This window comes from Candoia aspera, chromosome 12 (assembly GCF_035149785.1).
Source record: "Candoia aspera isolate rCanAsp1 chromosome 12, rCanAsp1.hap2, whole genome shotgun sequence".
Classification (NCBI taxonomy): Eukaryota; Metazoa; Chordata; class Lepidosauria; order Squamata; family Boidae; genus Candoia; species Candoia aspera.
In genome coordinates, this window is record NC_086164.1 from 2,362,082 (window position 1) to 2,380,760 (window position 18,679).

At 45.8% G+C, this 18,679-nt stretch overlaps 2 protein-coding genes and 1 non-coding gene across 5 annotated transcripts in view; all 3 read right to left on the reverse strand.

Moving 5' to 3' along the window:
• The window catches only part of ARHGEF6 (Rac/Cdc42 guanine nucleotide exchange factor 6), a 38,150-nt gene extending 34,483 nt beyond the window's left edge, over nucleotides 1–3,667 (reverse strand). The window contains exons 1-2 of the mRNA XM_063313307.1: nucleotides 3,449–3,667; nucleotides 1–84 (exon numbers count right to left, since the gene is read on the reverse strand). Coding sequence (XP_063169377.1) covers nucleotides 1–84; nucleotides 3,449–3,613 — 249 coding nt within the window. The 5' untranslated portion in view covers nucleotides 3,614–3,667. The remainder of the gene's footprint in view (nucleotides 85–3,448) is intronic.
• A 6,481-nt stretch (nucleotides 3,668–10,148) lies between these two features.
• RBMX (RNA binding motif protein X-linked) lies at nucleotides 10,149–17,189 on the reverse strand. Of its 3 annotated transcripts, none has more exons than XM_063313774.1 (9): nucleotides 17,106–17,189; nucleotides 15,203–15,329; nucleotides 14,919–15,025; nucleotides 13,770–13,932; nucleotides 13,268–13,387; nucleotides 12,652–12,766; nucleotides 12,435–12,560; nucleotides 11,266–11,351; nucleotides 10,149–10,750 (listed from the first exon to the last, which is right to left on the reverse strand). In XM_063313774.1, exons 2-9 carry the CDS (start codon nucleotides 15,309–15,311, stop codon nucleotides 10,440–10,442), a joined length of 1,137 nt encoding a protein of 378 aa, XP_063169844.1. In that variant the 5' UTR covers nucleotides 15,312–15,329; nucleotides 17,106–17,189; the 3' UTR covers nucleotides 10,149–10,439. The 3 variants fall into 3 exon arrangements, with proteins under 3 accessions (XP_063169844.1, XP_063169842.1, XP_063169843.1); XM_063313772.1 differs by having other exon boundaries at nucleotides 11,266–11,366; nucleotides 17,106–17,188; XM_063313773.1 differs by lacking the exon at nucleotides 17,106–17,189 and having other exon boundaries at nucleotides 11,266–11,366; nucleotides 15,203–15,348.
• On the reverse strand, nucleotides 15,091–15,163 carry LOC134504563 (small nucleolar RNA SNORD61). The gene has a single exon (XR_010068654.1). It is a non-coding gene; the product is annotated as a small nucleolar RNA SNORD61 (small nucleolar RNA).
• Nucleotides 17,190–18,679: the final 1,490 nt, after the last annotated feature.

The window sequence follows — 18,679 nt, forward strand, 5'->3', positions numbered from 1 at the left end:
CTCCACTTTCAGTGCTGTGCACCCATTTAAAAACTGTTGGATGTTGCCAATGCAGTCAGCTTCCGTCTTGGGCTCCAGGCAATACTAAAAAAGAACCAAAACCAGACAATCAACAGAATCTGAAGCTTGCGACAATTCCTGTCAGCTAGCCTGCTTTTGTTCTCAGCAATCATTAGCCCAGGCGTTTGTACTAATGAATGAGACAGCTTGGTGCTCGCTGGATTTTCACAAGAAGGTGGGCTGTGGGTGGGTGGGCGGGGAAGACAAGCTGTCAGCTCAGGAAGAACCGTGGAACAAATGAACCCAAAGCCATCCAGCTTAGGCCTTGGCACTGAATACTTGAGATGCCCTTGCCCATAAGATTCCCTCTGCCAGGAAGAAAAAGATCTTTGGAGATGAAGGCATGTGGGCAAGAAGGGGAGAATCCCACTGCTGAGCAATTCTGGGGGAAAAGGTGACTTTTCAGGAGATACTCCAAGTGGATTGGAGGTGTTTATAGACACCAGTGGAGAAGGTCTTCTGCAGAGGGCTGGCTTGGAAGGCAATGGAGAATGTGCAGGGCCTTCACGATGAAAAAGAAGGATCCTAGCAAGGAAGGGAATGCTCCTCATCCTTTTTCAGATGGCTTCTGACCCATTTGGCTGATTCCATTGGGCTTCCTAGGAGTCAGCTGACCCTGTGACAGGGATGTGACACAAGGGAGACTTTTGTCTGCTCTGCCAGGCTGTTTGTTAGCCGAATTTCAGATGATAATTGCAAACCTTACAGTCGGACAATGTCACTGTGAAGCCTTGTATTTCAAAGACTTGCTCCCATGCAAATCTGATGCTTAAAACAGTTACTGTTGCATTTTGAGTATTGTTGGCAATCTTCTAATTATAATTCTGGTCTTTCTGGTTTTGTTGCTCTAGTGGATTTTTTTTTTTGCTTTTGAGAATGGGGAAGTTCTTTGAAGAGTAGGGAAGAAACGGGTGTAACAACAACTAAAAAAAGGAATTAAGCGCCTGAAACTGTCTTCTGGGCCTATGAGAACCTAGGAACCTGGAAAACATCTTGCTTTCTTTATTTGCTGTGATTCTGTTTCTGAAATGCATTTCTGAAGAAAGCCTATCAGGGAACACTGGTGTTGAGCAAAGGCTGTTTCATTTATGCAGGTGTGATGTTTAATTCTTTCGGCCTCTGCGTTTTGTCGCTGCCCTTACGATTTCCTGCTTTGCTGATTTAGCCCTGATTACAGACTTGTCTCGGGTTTTAACGGTCATGGTTTAGAAGGCTGTTTTTCAAGAAAGCCATAGGGTCAAGATGGGTTCCGAGATAAATAAATAGCTTTACATTAAGCCCGGTGCATTTGTCTGTTTTGCATTCTGATCTGTCCAGACTGCAGATACCCTGGACTTCAGTTCTCACAATTCTCCGCTCATCTTCATGCTGGCTGGAGATCATCGGGGTAGAGAAGTTCTCATATTCAGTTACATCAGTTTTCTCAACCTTGTCATCTTTAAGTTGTGTGTTCTCTAAGAATTAAACAGTGCCAAGTATGGTTGCTTCTGTCCATGTCTGCTTTCGCAGAAGGAAAAAGAGAATGCAAGGGTTTTAGGGCAGTGTTTCTCAACCTGGGCAACTTTAAGATGTCTGGGCTTCAACTCCCAGAATTCCCCAGCCAGCCATGCTGGCTGGGGAATTCTGGGAGTTGAAGCCCACACATCTTAAAGTTGACAAGGTTGAGAAACACCGAGTTACTTCATTGTGTGTTTAAATGCAGCTTGTTGGATAAAGCCCCCTTTGCTAGATTCACACCGACAACTAAGTCATAGCTCATAAGCCACAGGGAACGTCCCATCACTGCTAGCCAGAAGTCCTGGTTTCTAGATCTAGATTCACATGCTCAGTCAAACGCAGCTAAAGGCCATATATGAAGACAATGAATTGGTTGCCAGCTGGTCTGCACCGGCATTTTGTACCATAAAGCATCCATCCTAATATCGAGCTCCTCTTGAAAATAAAATGAGACTTCAGTCTCTATGGTTCTGGGGAAGCAGGGACGGAGGAAGATGCCTCGTGCGAAGTCAGGCCATTGCTTAATTCTGCAGGAGCCTGCAAATACTCAGAGGGTTTTTCCAGTGATGCAAAACCAGGGACCTTGGACTTACAAATCATGGTTTCTGGTTTTGAGCACAGCTCAATATATAGGAAACAACTTTGAAAGCATAGAGAAGTAGAGACGGGGGAAAGTGCCTCTTCTTCTGAGCGTGTAATACAGGGGATTTGGATCACCAGGCAGTCAAATGTTGGAATAATCTGTTTTGTTTTCAACCCAAACCAATATACCACTGCTTCCTTCTTCTACAGCAACTCATTCAGAGGGGGCGGGGGGGGGGACCCAGCTGGCTGAACCAGTTCTGAACCGTTCGCCTCACTTCAGACCTCTAGATCAGTGTTTCTCAACCCTGGAAGCTTGAAGAGGTGTGGACTGCAATTCCCAGAATGCCCCAGGCAGCTGTGCTGGCTGGGGCATTCTGGGAGTTGCAGTCCACACTTCTTCGAGCCCCCAAGGTTGAGAAATGCTGCTCTAGATCCTTCTGTAGAACAATTCAGAGAGGTAAGCTGTCCACACAGGTGCTATGTGGAGCACAACCTGGGTAGATTTGCAGCGAAATGCTTCCTGTTTTGAGAGAAAGAATGGGACTTCAAAGGCAACAGGAGGAGATAACTTAGTTTATTTCTTCTTCGGGGTTTTCCTTTTGTCTCTCACACAGAACGTTCATAGGTCTTCCAGTTCTGTTCTGCTAGATACAGGCCTAACCTGAGATGGGTTCTCACGTTCTGCTCACGGCCTTCTAGATCCACATTCATTTCCTCTACCTTGGTCATCCCCGCCCCGCTTGGAAATCAATAGTCTGGAAACAGGAGTGGAAAAATAAATACTGGAATAACTTTTGGGCTCCTATTTGAACTGGTGAGTTCTGCTGCCTTGAATCAATCTCATTGAGCCAATCATTTCAAAAAATTAATGCTATTTTGGATCGGCCCCAGACAATTTTCTGTCCTGCTTCCATCCTAAAAGGAGCTTTGTACCTTTGCTATAAATATGAAGCCTCACTGCTTTTTGTCTTTTTTGTTTTATTCTGCAAACCTGGCATCTTCTTCCATTCTGGCAGCTGAAAGATCTCTGTTGGATCATAGAGCAATCAAATATTTTTGTTTCCTTGCTCTGTTCAGATCTGGGGTTTCTCAGATTCCCCAGTTGGTGTGGGATACTGTCCTCCCCACTGTTAAGAGCCATGATGTTTTTTTTTTTAACTTGCAATTAAAATTCACCAATATTCAAGACTCTCAAACTATGGGTTCTATAACTTGCAGCAGAAATACCAAAAACCAGTCCCTCTGGTCTCCAAACGTCCATCTCTAGCCCTTCTACAAACAAGGAGACGAATCACCAGGGGCATACCTTTTCGATAGATCCGGGCAGAAGTCGGAGTAGCAGTTTGCACAGGGCAACTCCATCCTTCAGAGACGTCTTGAGGAATTGCATCGGGTCGCCAATCATCATTTTGGGAGAATTTAAGGCCCCCAGGGAAATCAACCAAGTCACCACTTGCTCTTCTGGATTCATGACTGAAGATTTCTCTGCCCTTAAGCTTCTTTTGTGCAACGATGAAGCCAAGCCCACATCCGTGGCTACATCTTCCTGCTTCATCTGAGGTGGGTGAACGAGCAGTTAGAGGTTCCCCTATTACCTATAAGAGGATAAACCAGTTGACTACTTTAAAAAACACACACACACACACCATGAAATTGAATTGGCTAGGACTGGAGGAACGAGTATGTTGCATTTACGTTGTCTTATGCAACTACCTCTGCAGAAGTACAAAGCAGAACATTTCCCCCCCCCCCCCCAAGATGCAGTGTTTCTCAACTGTGGCCACTTTAAGATGTGAGGACTTCAACTCCCAGAATTCCCCAGCCAGCACAGCTGGCTGGGGAGTTCTGGGAGTTGAAGTCCTCACATCTTAAAGTGGCCACAGTTGAGAAACACTGGCTGAGAAGTTTGCAATAAATAGAAATATCCTGTATCTCTAGTTCTTTGATGACTGAGCTGATAAGAGACAAAGTGCGGGAAAACTGGTAGGTAAAAATCTCCCTGCAAGGAAAATTAAGAAACAGCCAGGCAAAAAATGTTGTAGCTTAGTTTAGACCTTGCTAAGTTAGTTTTCTACTTGCAGGGATATTTTTAAATGTATGAAATAATTTTTAAAAAGCGATCTATTGCCAAAAGCGTGAGGGGGCACAATCCACCATCCTAGTTGCCTCCACTCCTTTCAACTCCAGGCTGCAGTCTCTGACAATACACGCTGACTAGGACCGACTTGGATTCAATCAAGAATCTGTAAGGCATCCACCCACATAATGCCCAAGTAAATCAGATTAAGGGTCAAGTCCTGCGCAGGTTAAATATTTTTAAAACACTGACATCTTTAAACATTGAGGTATGAATACCTTCTCAGCCTTACGGGAAGCTCTCTTCCATGTTGGCCGTTAAAAGGCGCTATTTGGTCGATAAAACAATCACAAGCATTTAATTAAAACCAAAAATGAAGACTTTATGGATACAGCCACAGGTTCACATGCCATCTTCATCAGGGTCGCAACTGGGAGGGGCAACTGGGGCATGTGCCCCCGGTGCCGCGCTGGTGGGGCGCCAAAATAAGCGTGGAGGGGTGCAAAAATGAGTACTGGGGGGCGCCAAAATGGGCGCAGAATCCAGGTTTGCCCCGGGTGACACAGACCCTAGTTGCGGCCCTGATCTTCATCCAGAAAATGGTCTGTAACTTGTGAATGCTCCAACATTGTGGCTTCTACACCACAGAGGTGGCAAAGGGTGGGCTGGCTCCTGGTTTCTGGGGTCACACCCCCATTTTTTTCTGGAGGGATGAGGTTTGAAGCAAGTGGGGCAATAATGGAGATGTGGAGTCCTTGGTGCTCCGAGCGCTCAATGTTGAAAATGCAGGATTCTGGCGTTGGGAGCGTTGGGGGTTGCCTTTTGCAAAAAAGGGAAGCCTATTTTGGGCTTTTAGTATTCTCTGCCACCCCACCCCCCATCTTGAAACGGTAGAAAACTAGTGCCATTAAAACCACACACGAGAGGCAGGAGTTGTAACGAGGCCTGAAGCTTCAGGTTGTCTATTTCTGGCTTGTGGTTTTGTGCAGGATGCGCCCCTGCTCAGCTCAAGGGCTGCACCTGATGCTGTGGAGCGCTCCGGTGCAAAACTGGGTGGGGTTTTAAAGGGTGAAATAGGAGTACAGTATGAATTTCACTTTCCAGAACCCTCTGGGTTTTTTGGAAACGCTTCATGTACTGGTTTTCCTGCGTGTCCAAGGGACACGCAGTACCATAATTCGGGCGGAATGGAACGTTTGATGTATGGGCCTGGGGGTCCGGATCGAGCGTCGTTTGGCTGCTCTGCCTTTTAGTAGGCAAACCACCTTTGACCCAGCAGTGGATCCCCCAGCATGGGAGACCGGAGCAAAGCAGATCCCGAGTGGCCATTTCACCCTTGTGGGGAGGGCTCCAGCCCCACGTGCCCTTTTGCACGGGCCAATGTCTCCCTCTACTGACAATTCTGTTTTGTACACCCAGCATGGGCAAATCTCTTGCACTCCACAAAAGCTGAGCTCTTTTCGCTTTTGCTGCAAATTATTCCTTTAAAATGGAGCAATGGCGCTTCCCAGACTGTCACTCTTCCTTGCTGGTAGCTTCCCCTAGCTCTGGGCTCGCTTTCTTATTCCTGAGCACCGTAACCGTCTACAGCTTTATTCTTCTGTGCATGTGGAACATGCGGAACCCTCGAGCGCTGTGCCCGAGAGCCAGCCACACTTTACTGGGGCCGTTCAAGGCAAGCAACTGTGATCGCGTACAAAACCGCCAACGCAGCACTGGGGCGGATACTTGGCCCTAAACGCAGGGGCTCTGAACCCAGAGCCCTTAGGGCCAACGCTGCATTAGGGGGACAAAACAGCACTTGATGTACAGGGCATAATCATGCAGATGGCTCAACATCTGGAAGAACAGTTGCCTGGACCATGCCCACCAGTTCCTCCTCCCATCCCTTCTGGATTTCAATTAGTTCGTAATTGGTCAGACCCCAACACGCAGTACTTTTCTTTCTCGTTTGCTTCTCTCTAATTTCATCACTGCCCATCTCATCTCCCTTAAAGAGGGATTTTTTTTTTTACCCCATCTTTCCATCTGCTTGTTGCAAACTGGATCTTAGCATCCAGCTACTTCAACGGAGACACTGGGAAGCACATCACCGGGTCAGGATATTCCTGCCCACCTAGCAAGCTTTTACCAGAATGCTTAGAAGCAAAGGCACCAGTCTATACAATGTAATTCCATATACCTCAACTAAAAAGCTTACCAAGTTGTCTTTCCTGGCAAGATATTCCAACTACATAATGTGTTCAAACAATAAAAGCCTGCCAAAAGCTGGTATCTAATCAGCAGTATTTTGTACCCAATATTTGATTATCAAGTGTCAGAAATGTGAGCACCGTTTGGCCACTCCTGCGCCGCACTTCAGTCTGAAAATAGGAACTGTGTGAGTTTGGAATAACGAAGAGCCCAGGAGGAAATTAACAGCACTTTATTGACAATTGAGCAAATACAAGGATCTCCGCCTTCAGCTGTTAAGCCTCTTCCACGATGAGCCAGTTTTCATTTGACCAAAATGTAACCTATTCCTTAAATTTGTGGCACTAGCTCTTCAGAATCTTCTTTTGAAAAGGGAATTAGTGATTTAGTAACAGCATGCTCAAAATGGACTTTATGCAGTCTTATTCATGTAACAAGATCCCCCCATATTTATAGATGGCTGTGACAGTCATGTGATTATTTTTTAAAGAAACCTTCAATCAAATTGTTATTCAACTCCTGGCTAAATACACCGAGCACGAGGACTTAAGAAGACTGGTTCTCGAAAAAGCTCCACACTGGCATTGGCCAGGCTTTGAAATTCCTTCTCCTGAAGCGCGGTCCAACCTCTGTCATTATTGCCATTAAACGAAGTTGAGTGAGAAAGGTCTGCACTTCACCTCGCCTATCTGAAGGCCCCCAACTCTAGTTCTCGACTACCACTTGAGTCACATGCCACAGCTTCTGCCACATGTCTGCCTGCCAGGATTTCAATAGCATTTGTAAGATGACGAAAATAATTTCCATCCAACGGTTCTGACATTTAGGACTCTTAGTCTCGCGCACGACCCACGACCTCAGCCACAACGGACAAGGGCGTTTATGAAATGGCTTCCCTGCAAAATGCCTTCGTTAATCTTTGTAGCTGTATTCTGAGCCTGCTGAGCAGCTACCTTCTTTAGAGGCCTCCACTTAATTCTGTACCTAGAATATAAACAAGAGTATTAGCAGAGTGTCAGAAGAGACATTTTTGGGACAGTGTGTCAAAACCTACTATTGTTAATATAGACTAGGTAATGCCATTTCCAAAATGAAATGCTGCATACCACAGAAAGAAAACAGTATCTTTACTCAGTTGCATTTGCACGTCCCCTGGCTGCTTGCACGGCTTCTGAACAAGTTCCCACAAACCAGCCTCTCAACTGTTTGATCCTGGAGAAACCCTTGGAAGTATTTTTCAGGCCTTGGGGAATCCCTGCACATTCAGGCTCAAATACAGGCCAGAAGGTACAAAATTATATTTGTCTCATATGTAGGCCTGTAGATAGGCATGAACAATGTTCTTAAACTGAAAATAAAGAATAGAACTTACCTCTTCAATGTGAAGTTGCTTGAATTTGAAATAATTTTTAAAATAGATCATGATCTCCCAGGGAACCCCTAGTGACCTCTTGTGGTACCCTAGGGTGCCACGGAACCCTGGTTGAGAAACCCTGCCGTAAGCTAACACAATTCTTCTTCTATACTTCAAGTGATGGATCAGCACTTACTAAATGCTGAACCTCAATGGTAAACAGCTCTCAGCAAAAGCTTAAGAGCTGTCCGCTCATCCTTGTTAAGGTCACTAGAGATATTAGTGCACAAGCACATTAACTCCAGCAGTTTAACCATTTATATCTCCCAAATGCAAACTTCAAAATAAAAAATCAGGAAGCTATTGAAGAATAGCACACAAGAGAGAAGTCTCAAAAAACACTTAGGTGAGCCATAATGCCCACTGGGGAGAAATAGGATACCTCTAAGTGCCATTTTGGAAGGTTTCTGCTGAAGACTCCTTATTCTGTGTGTCATGTATAACTCCATTTCTGGAAGCATTTAACAGGACACTGGCACGTTAACCATACTGGATACAATCTCTCTTTTTGGCTCTAAAAAAAAATCCACACACTTCTTCCTGTTTGCTCACAAAAAGCAATGTTCTAAGGGAGTCTAACAAAACGGGGCATGTTATCAGTCTGGTCAAACCAACCATAGCGGCTGAAGACGCCAACCAAGCCCACCACAGCCGCCATCAAAATGGTGCAGCGGGTCTGTCCTAGTTCAACCTTTTTGCAAGGTCTTCCCCACCTGCAGCTCTGCTCTGCTCCAGCAAACAATCCTGACATCCACTCCGACACACGCACTGCTTCCCAGGTCTCGTCTCAGAGGGAATGTTCAGCCTGCAACAATTAAAGACTATGTTAAGAGATGATGGTTGCCCCCGCTGCCCAAACCCACGACCACCCCGAAACAAAAAAACCCGGGCTTGCCGATTAGTCTGCCACGATCTAACATTTTACACTGGAGAAGTGGAAGGTTCACTGGACTGGCATGAACTGGAATGGCTTAGTGAAAAAGTCGCATGGCTTATGGATTCTGATTTTCTTTCCAATGGTGCTTTTCATGGTAAGTCCATTTGACTGGCAAATAGGTTTTGAGGATTAGAGCAGAACTTTAGTTGGAGGTCTTCAAGTCTTACTACATTTCAACAGCATCTTTTGAACTTCCTGGCCACACCTGGGTCATGAGAACTCGCCACAGGTTCTGCCACAGGTACCACAACTCCCAAACAAGACTACAGTATAAAGAAAAAAGTCAGGCATCCAACTAAACATCGGGTTCGTAATCATGGCTTGCTTGACATTTTCCAAGCTGTTACAGATTTTGGCAATTTAAGCCAAGTTCTGATTGCATTATTGTTTTAATTTCTTAATTAAAAGTGCAAGGAGCTTGTTTTTTTAAATAAAGTATCTTCATTGAAATATACTGGCCAAAAAAGCAACAGTCCCTCCCAACCCTTTATGGGAATGTTTGTTTACGAGTTGCTTTCTTAGCATCATTTTCAAAAGCTCTGCGCCATACACTTTCATCCAAGACAGGGTTATGATGGATTTGGAAGGCTTCGCCTAAGGCTATCCAGCACAGGTATTTTTTTTTTCCATTTGGTGCTTTCTTTAAAATCTAGAAAACTTCCATTGCCATGATGCACAGCATGTCCTACCGTACTAAGAGGACGATAGCTGTGGTTTCACGTTTGACTTAGACCGAAAAACTAGTTTGCTTTGCTTACCATCTTTGCTGTTTCACAGGCATTTGGTGCTTTAAAGCTGTTGTGGAATGCTGAAAGTTTCACTTGTTTATATGAAGCCATAAGCTTTTCAGAAGTTGGTGAGAAAGACTTCTTTGCTTATCTTACTTTCTCCATTTTGCCTTTGGAGTCAAAGATGTTCCTTTAAAAATGAGACACTACAGGATTGCAAAAATTTGAAACAGTAAGATCAAGTACCGTTCTGCAGCTTCTTGGATGGAATGGGTCAAACCCCTTTATTTACAGAGCTCTGCAGCTTGCTTGCTACAGATCAACATATTACTGGGGGGGCGAGGTTCTTGCAAATTCCCAAACAAAATATGCAGGATGGCACAAGGTACATTCAGCTATATCCACTGGCTGTTTTGACTTAAAGGCTGAATGGTATCCTGGATTTTACACAGGACCGAAGACATGTCATATTTGGGAGCATCTTGTGCATTTCAGAGGACACTTAATAGTTTAGGGTTGGCATACATCCCCACCCCCCTCCAACACACACTACGTCTTGCCTAGAGAAGGCACGGTTGCATGCGCAGAACGATCCATGGCCATTTTAGATGCATGGGATGCCTTAGATTTCCTGTTTCATTGATGAGGTGAAAAGTGTGGCATTTCAGGGTTAACGTTTACTTCGAAAGGTTACAACACTAGTACATAGGCTCAAAATGTCATACATTAACATCTGCTTTTTGAGAGAAATATTAACAATTTTGAAATGAAATTAAACATGTTTACTCTTTCCTCACAAAAAACATCAGTAATGGAGGGGAACTTAACAAGCAACAGTAAAAAAAAGATAAAAACAACGTTTCGGTAGTCCTCTGGGGACGAAGATAGAACTTCCACATTCCTTGTGTTGGAGGAAAAAACTGATTTGGTCCAAGAGCGTCAAAGGTTTTAGTATCGGCTTCGGCCTCCGCCTCTATCCGAGCGGCTCCCCCCACGGCCGCCACCCCTGGGGGCTCCGCGGCTGGAGCTGCTGTAAGAATCGCGCGGAGGAGGGTAGCCCCTCTCCATGGAAGGGGGGAGGCCTCTGTCTTGTCTTCCCACCCGGTCCCGGCCGCTTGAGTAGACATCGCTTCGGCTGCTTGAGTAACTCTCGCGACTTCCGCCATACCCATCTCGGGTGCTTCCGTAATCGTCATAGCGACTGCTTCCACCATATGATGGCGGGGGCCCTCGTGCGGGTGGGGCGCTACGTGAGTTACCTGCAGGTTCAATGGTCAGGTAATAGGGCAACACTATAAATCATACCACCACAATTTTACATCTGAGCTTATAAGAACTGAACCAATGGCTTCTCTTACTCTTTGGATTTTTAAACTGAGAAGTTTAACATAATCTCCCACGTTGGGACATTTGGTAGGTAGGGGAGGACCGGGCAGCGAACGAAACAAACGGGCTGTTTGAAGATGCCGGTTTTTTTGCAAGGTAGCTCTTTTTTGGGATTATTCCAGAATAGCTTGCTATTTTATAGAAGAAACTCAGCCATTGTTTTTCCAGTGAGAGATGCAATTCAGAATTGTTGAACTTTGCTTCGATAGGTTATGGGCACTGCAATTCAACCTTTCCGTTAAAATAAAAACAAGGGTTATGTTTTTTTCTTCCACTGCAGCAGGAAAGCCCAGCGTGTTAATCCCCCGCTTTAAGCAGCAGCAGCAGTCTAGCGAGTCAAGAAAGGAGCCTACGCCATTCCTCAGAAACCCTCAAAGTCAGCACTTACCATAACTCTCATAGGAATCTCTGTAAGAGCCCCCGCTGGGATGGTCCGAGTAATCCCGGTCACGTCCTCCGTAGCCGTCGCGATCGCTGTAGGAGGAATAACTACTGGGGTTCAGTACAGGAAGTCCCCAGTGAGGGAACGTATCTCCACGCGCTCCCGCCGCAACTTCCTTTTCCCTGCACCTCCGGTATTTCTAGAGCAGCGTAACATTTGTCCAGCCTCTTCTCCACAAAGCGTGACACTGCATGGGTTTTACCAAGCTCCTACTTTTTGTATGGTCTGCGCTCCAAGATCCTTAACAGGGCATCGAAACCAAGCCCTGCAGTCCATGTTTAATTTAAACTTATTCAAGACTAGGCAGAGGTAGTCCTTGACTTCCAGCAGCAACTGGGACAGTTATTTCTGTCACTAAACGGTGTGGCCGCAAAGCATGACATCACTTAATGACAGCAATCCCTGCAGTCATTAACTGAATCCCACGGTCCTTAAGTGGGGCAACTCCCTGCCAGCTTCCCACAACCAGTCAGTGGGGAAGTCGGCAGGAAGCTGCAAGTCCCAGGCTAGCAGGTAGGTTATGTGGCTGCTGCCAGGTGGGGAAGGAGGGTGCATGGGTGTGCAAGAGGCGTGGGGTGACTGCAGAGGGTCTGGGGGGGTGCACGGGCGAGGGAGACTCACTCCAGCGACTTGCGACAGTCCCTGCCAGCTTCCCCACTGGCTTTCTGGGGAAGCTGACAGGGAAGGTTGCTAGTGATCACGTGGCGCCTCAACAGGTCCCAAGTGCCAGCCGGCTGCCAAGCACCCAGATTGCAGCCACACAACTATGGGGGTGCTGGGCTGGCTGGAGCCCCGAGGACCAACCGTAACCACCATTTGTTCAGCACCATTGTTAACTTCAAATGGTCGCTGAATGGTTGTAGGTTGGGGAGTGCCCGTAATGTGTCGCCCACACCGGTCCCTTGTTACATATCAGGAGGTGGCTTAAGGCACTGGTTTTTATTTTGGGCTTAGTTTTCCCAGAGACCCTTAAGGAGATTTCTGGCCCAGCTAAGCAAACTATGCACCTCTCTCGAAGCAAATTCCAAATTCCTATGCATTTCATTCTCACATACGTATTAACTCTGGACAACATTGAATAAGACTGTTAACACACACAGGGGAACATCAGGTACCTGTACCCTCTTGAGGGATATTCATCACGTGAACTGGAGTGTCCATAATCACGATAGGCATAATCCCTTGGAGGTGGTGCATAATCCCTCGTGTCTCTGGAACTTGGATAATCTCGGCTTGAGTAACTGCAGAAATTGAAACCAAGTTGCTTTCTGATTACTGAGAAGCCAAGCAGCACAAAGTGCAAGGATGTCACCCGGAAAGCATCAGCGTTACCTGTCTTTAGTGCTGTAGCCATCATCTCTGGGGGACAAGTAGACATCCCTTCGTGATGGCAGCGGCTCCCTTCGTGGAGGTCCCCCATAGCTGTCTCTGCCACGCGACAGGGGTGCTGGAATCCAGAACAAATTGCAACATTTTGGGAAAAAAGCAACTGGAAGATATTCGTCCCCGTTTTGAGCTGGGAGAAGCATTACGCTGTTTTTTAAATGGAGGTAAACGGCTATGTGCAATTATACAACTTCAACAGAATGGAGGGAAAATCAAGTCTCGCATTATGGAGATGATAAAGCCACATTCAGGTCCCCCCATAGAAGCCCTACCTGATTATATTCCTAGGTAGTAATAGCAAACATTTGCACGTTTTTTTCAAAGATACTCTACTAAGGACAGGAGCTGAACAACATGCTGGGACACAGTCACTTAGAAGTTCTTAGAAACTGGATTTAGCAATCCTGCAGGTTTTTATACCTTTAACAGATTGCACTGAATGCCTCAATTATGCAAACAGCACTAAGAATGAAAACGCCACATATTTTGAAAGCGTAACAGCAATGGCTCCCTAAAGTTAGAGCTTACAAGCAAACTGAAGCAGCCTTTGCACAATGCTCACCTCTACCACCCATCCCGCTACTGCTCCGCACGGGTCCAGATGGTGCAGGTCTTTTAGGTGGTGGGCCCCCGCTCCGGGGAGGTGGACCCCTTTTCATTGGGAGAGGGCCTCTAGAAGAACCTGGAAGACAGCATGTAATGTTAGCTTCATAAGCTTCAAAATGATGCTGAAAGGCATCAGAAGTTAAAAGGAGTAAGAACAAGCATGCTCAAGATGACTACTGCCTTCATCTTAAGGAACGTCCTTGACGATCAACCTTCTATTCTGGATCAATGCCCGTAAAAGAAACTTTCACTAATTATACACTCACAACAGATTTTGGTGCAAACATTCGGAACCCCCCCCCACCACTATTTGTACTGTGACTTTTTTTTTTTGCATTTTAAAGTGTAACAATCCTTGCTCACAGCAATTCAATTATCTTTTGTCCAGCTATTTTCCTTCTTTCCATCAACATCTATGCAGTCTTGCGAACTGTCAATACACAGGAACTTAAACATACCTAAATGACTGCCTCTAGAAGGAGGCCCCCGGGTTCCACTGCTGCCTCTTCCACCTCTAAGGCCCCTTGGTGGGCCTCTGCTCCTTGGTGGGGGCCCACGTCTACCAGTTTCGAAGGATGGCTTGGTAGCTTGTTCAACTTTAATGGATTTTCCATCTAAAGACTGAACAAAGGCATCTAATTCAATGTTTGTGAATGATGCCTGCTTTTAGGCTAATTAGCTCAAATACTGATTTGTTTTAAGGCCTTCCTGGTTAAGTGCCTAAAGATTTCAACGTTTTCAGAGTGATATTAATAGACAATCTGCAGGGACCAATTTTTATCTCCAAATTGCAATATAAAAACATAATGACCAAAATTCTGCTATAGATGTTGCCTGTACTGCTTGCTTTAGGCATCACTTTAGCAAAACACCGAGAGTGGATCAAGATGTACTGCAAGTGATCTGATTAAGGCAGGTTTCTGGTTCCTAGCTGTTTAAGAAAGGCAACCAAATTATTTTCCCTCCCTGTATTACTTGAAATCTGGATTTCTAGGAGTGATCTTAGATCAGCTCTGTTAATCAATTACATTTTAAGACTTTCATTTATTTGAGACTGTTCAGCAACTCATTCTAGCTGGTTAGCACACCCACAGGGCTCAGAATGCTAATGCTACTTAATTGGTTGCTGGTTATTAAGGTTATGCCATTGCATTCGAATTAAGCCAGAGAATATTAAGTAGGATTTGCAAATACATTACTACTGTGATTTATTTCATTTGTCTTTTTAATGTTTCCATAACCTCAAGTTGCAATACTGACATTTTTGAAGTAAAAATGAGGCTGACGTTATATGGGACATCTTCTCCTTATATTTTGAGGTGCATCCAACTAACTTTTGGCATGGATTTGGCATTACGTTATCAAATCAACTAGCACCAACCAATTTTCTAAAAGGAATTCATAATCCAAACTGTTACCACTGAAAATCTGCATAGTACATCAGTTTTATTTTCACTTTAAGAGATGCTGGAAAGCCCACCTTTGTTATCCTGTTTGAAAGACATCAGATTGTCTTATTTCTTAGAAAATCAACAGATGAGGTTCCCTGAAATTATCTCAGCACTCCCTGAGTTTTTCCACAATAAAAACCAGACATTAATCCCTACCTTTCCATTCATATCTCTGGCTGCATCCTTAGCATCTGCTGGGCTCTCAAAGGTGACAAAAGCAAAGCCTCTTGATTTGTTGGTTTCACGATCTTTCATAAGAAGAACTAAGAGAGATACAAGCATTATTCTATCTGCTGATCTGACAGGGATACACCCAGGATTCAGAAGCCTGCTCAGAACTTCTTAGAGGATAGGTACGTTCTATCACTTCAGCTGATCAAAATGGCTGAGTTCATCACAGCAGAACTGAAAACCTTCTCGTCAAAATGCGTTGTCCTTACCTTCAACTATACGGCCATATTTGCCAAAGACAGCTTCAAGAGCTTTCTCGTTAGTTTCAATGTTCAATCCACCAACGAACAGCTTCCCAGGCCGATCTGCTTCAACCATTTTGAGACTGTTTGGGATCTAGAACAATACAACCAGCCTTCAGAAACCATAAAAAACAAATGGGTACCTCTGTAATTTCATCAAACTGCATTATAATTTTTGGCATTTACTGCATAAGAGACCTACTTTGATAACATCCTATCTTCATTACTAATGACTGCTTCATTCCCTCTGTTGCACCAGATCTTTTGCTAAAATGCTGTTTATAGAGAGTAAATCCCGAAGTGGCCCAACCTCTTACTACGATATAAAGAAAAAAATTCCGATTTTCCTGGGCAGGCTAGGATCTAAAAATGTGACGTAATAAAAAAAAAAAATCTTCCTAGTTTACGCATGAACAAGGATTGGCTATTAACACAACAGGAACTTTTGTCACAATATTCTAGCCCTCACTCTAAAATAGTTGTGTTTTAAAAGGAAGTCTCAACGGCTTTTACTACACATTTTAAAAAGATAGTTAGCCAACTGCCATAATACAATCAAGTAAATTTAACTTCTAACATTATCTGCCCAAACCAATGCCCTCCAGACACGGAGCCCCCCCCCCCCAAATACTGACTGTGAAATCTAGCAGTTAACATTTTTGGAGGGTGCCCAGACTGGGCGAAAGCTGCGTTAACCCTCCGCAGGAACATCCTGGCTGTTATTTAAGTGTTTCCTACTGTCACGTTTCTCACTATTCGAATATTTTATTCAGTTACTTGGAGAAAAAACACGTGGGTTCCTTCAGCAGCTTAAACCCAAACTCAGCAAGTGCAACTAGGCCAGGGTTTCTCAAGCAGGGTTCTGCGAGAGGTCCCGAGGGGGTTCCCTGGGAGATCCCCGTTTGTTCATAAAACTATTTCAAATTTGGGCAACTTCACATGAAAGAGGCAAGCTTCATTCTTTATTTTCAGTTTAAGAACACTCTTTGTGCATACGTACAGGCCCACCCACGAAACGAATATAGCCTTTTGTAACTTCTGGCCTATATTCGAGCCTGACTGTGCAGGGGTTCCCCGAGGCCTGAAAAGTATTGCAAGGGCTCCTCCGGGGTCAGAAATGGGAGAAAGGCTGCCCTAGACTATGCTGAACGCACAACCGCATCGGCCATTCAATTTTCCCCAGGCTCACTCCAAAATAGAAATGGGCACTAAGTGCAAAGGGGAAGGAAGAAAATAAAGTTAGAACTCCCAAGCTGCAGAACCTGAGCCAATTTCCAGGATATTCAGCTTTCGGACTCGGCTGGAAAGAGTGGAAGAAGGCAGCTTTTAAGGAAAGTTGTAAAGGCGACTCCCACGTTCGCTTAGAGCAAGAAGCAAAAACCTGCAGCCCCACCGTGCGAACCGCGCATGCGCGCCGGGCAAAGGAGCGCATGCGCCCTCTCCAAATCTGGCCCCCGAAGGAGCGGCGCGTGCGCACTCTCCGGCGCCCTTCCCCCGTCGCCGCACGCGCCTTGAAGAAGGGGGGGGGCGCGAAGCATCGAGGCGCCTCCAAAGGCGGCCACAAAATGGCGGCTCCCGCGACCCTCCCCCCGACGGCCGTGGGGGGGGGGGCTTCCCGGCCCTCAGACCCTACCGCTTCCAGAGCTTTAAAATGGCGCCTCAGCCACCCCCTGAGAACGAGCGGGAAGGGTGAAAACCGTTGAGGAGGGGGAAAAAAAATAACGGCCTATGAATCCGCATCCCCCTGAATCGCTGACAAGGAAACCGTGCGTGGGTGAGACAGAAAAGCATAGATATACAAAGATATCTCTTTTAAAAAGGCGTCGGATTAAACAGTAAGCTTCCCTCCACCGACAGCTAGCGCCCTTACCTCGTCCCCGCCGGCAAGACTGCAACGACGCACTGAAGAGGAACAAAGGGGCTGAGGGCCTTTATACAGATGACGTCAGCGCGTTCGAACGGGGCTCGGAGGCCCGGATGAAAGCGTGGCGAGGAGGAGGGGGCGTGGCCAGCATTAAGGGGAGAGGGGTCCGAGGCTCGGTGAGCGGGGGTGTGTGTCTGCGCATGCGCGCGTCGACGGACCGGTGCCGGCTGCATGCAAGTATGAAGCTGTGTTGCGATCGAAGCCTGAATAAAACTATTGTTGTTTATTCGTGTAGTCGCTTCCGACTCGTGACTCCATGGACCAGCCCACGCCAGAGCTTCCTGTCGGTCGTCAACACCCCCAGCTCCCCCAGGGACGAGTCCGTCACCTCTAGAATGTCATCCATCCACCTTGCCCTTGGTCGGCCCCTCTTCCTTTTGCCTTCCACTCTCCCCAGCATCAGCATATTCTGCCAATATCTGCTGGATAATGGAAAAAGCCAGGGAGGTTCAGAAAAACATCTATTTCTGTTTTATTGACTATTCTAAAGCCTTTGTGTGGACCATAACAAATTGTGGCAAGTTCTTAGTGATATGGGGATACCAAGTCATCTTGTCTGCCTCCTGAAGAATCTATAACAACCAAGTAGCAACAGTAAGAACAGACCACGGAACAACGGACTGGTTTAAGATTGGGAAAGGAGTACGGCAGGGCTGTATACTCTCACCCTACCTATTCAACTTGTACGCAGAACACATCATGCGACAAGCTGGCCTTGAGGAATCCAAGGCTGGAGTTAAAATTGCTGGAAGAAACATTAACAATCTCAGATATGCAGATGATACCACTTTGATGGCTGAAAGCGAAGAGGAACTGAGGAGCCTTATGATGAAGGTGAAAGAAGAAAGTGCAAAAGCTGGCTTGCAGCTAAACCTCAAAAAAACCAAGATTATGGCAACCAGCTTGATTGATAACTGGCAAATAGAGGGAGAAAATGTAGAAGCAGTGAAAGACTTTGTATTTCTAGGTGCGAAGATTACTGCAGATGCTGACTGCAGTCAGGAAATCAGAAGACGCTTAATCCTTGGGAGAAGAGCAATGACAAATCTCGATAAAATAGTCAAGAGCAGAGACATCACACTGACAACAAAGGTCCGCATAGTTAAAGCAATGGTGTTCCCCGTAGTAACATATGGCTGCGAGAGCTGGACCATAAGGAAGGCTGAGAGAAGGAAGATCGATGCTTTTGAACTGTGGTGTTGGAGGAAAATTCTGAGAGTGCCTTGGACTGCAAGAAGATCCAACCAGTCCATCCTCCAGGAAATAAAGCCAGACTGCTCACTTGAGGGAATGATATTAAAGGCAAAACTGAAATACTTTGGCCACATCATGAGAAGACAGGACACCCTGGAGAAGATGCGGATGCTAGGGAGAGTGGAAGGCAAAAGGAAGAGGGGCCGACCAAGGGCAAGGTGGATGGATGACATTCTAGAGGTGACGGACTCGTCCCTGGGGGAGCTGGGGGTGTTGACGACCGACAGGAAGCTCTGGCGTGGGCTGGTCCATGGAGTCAAGAAGAG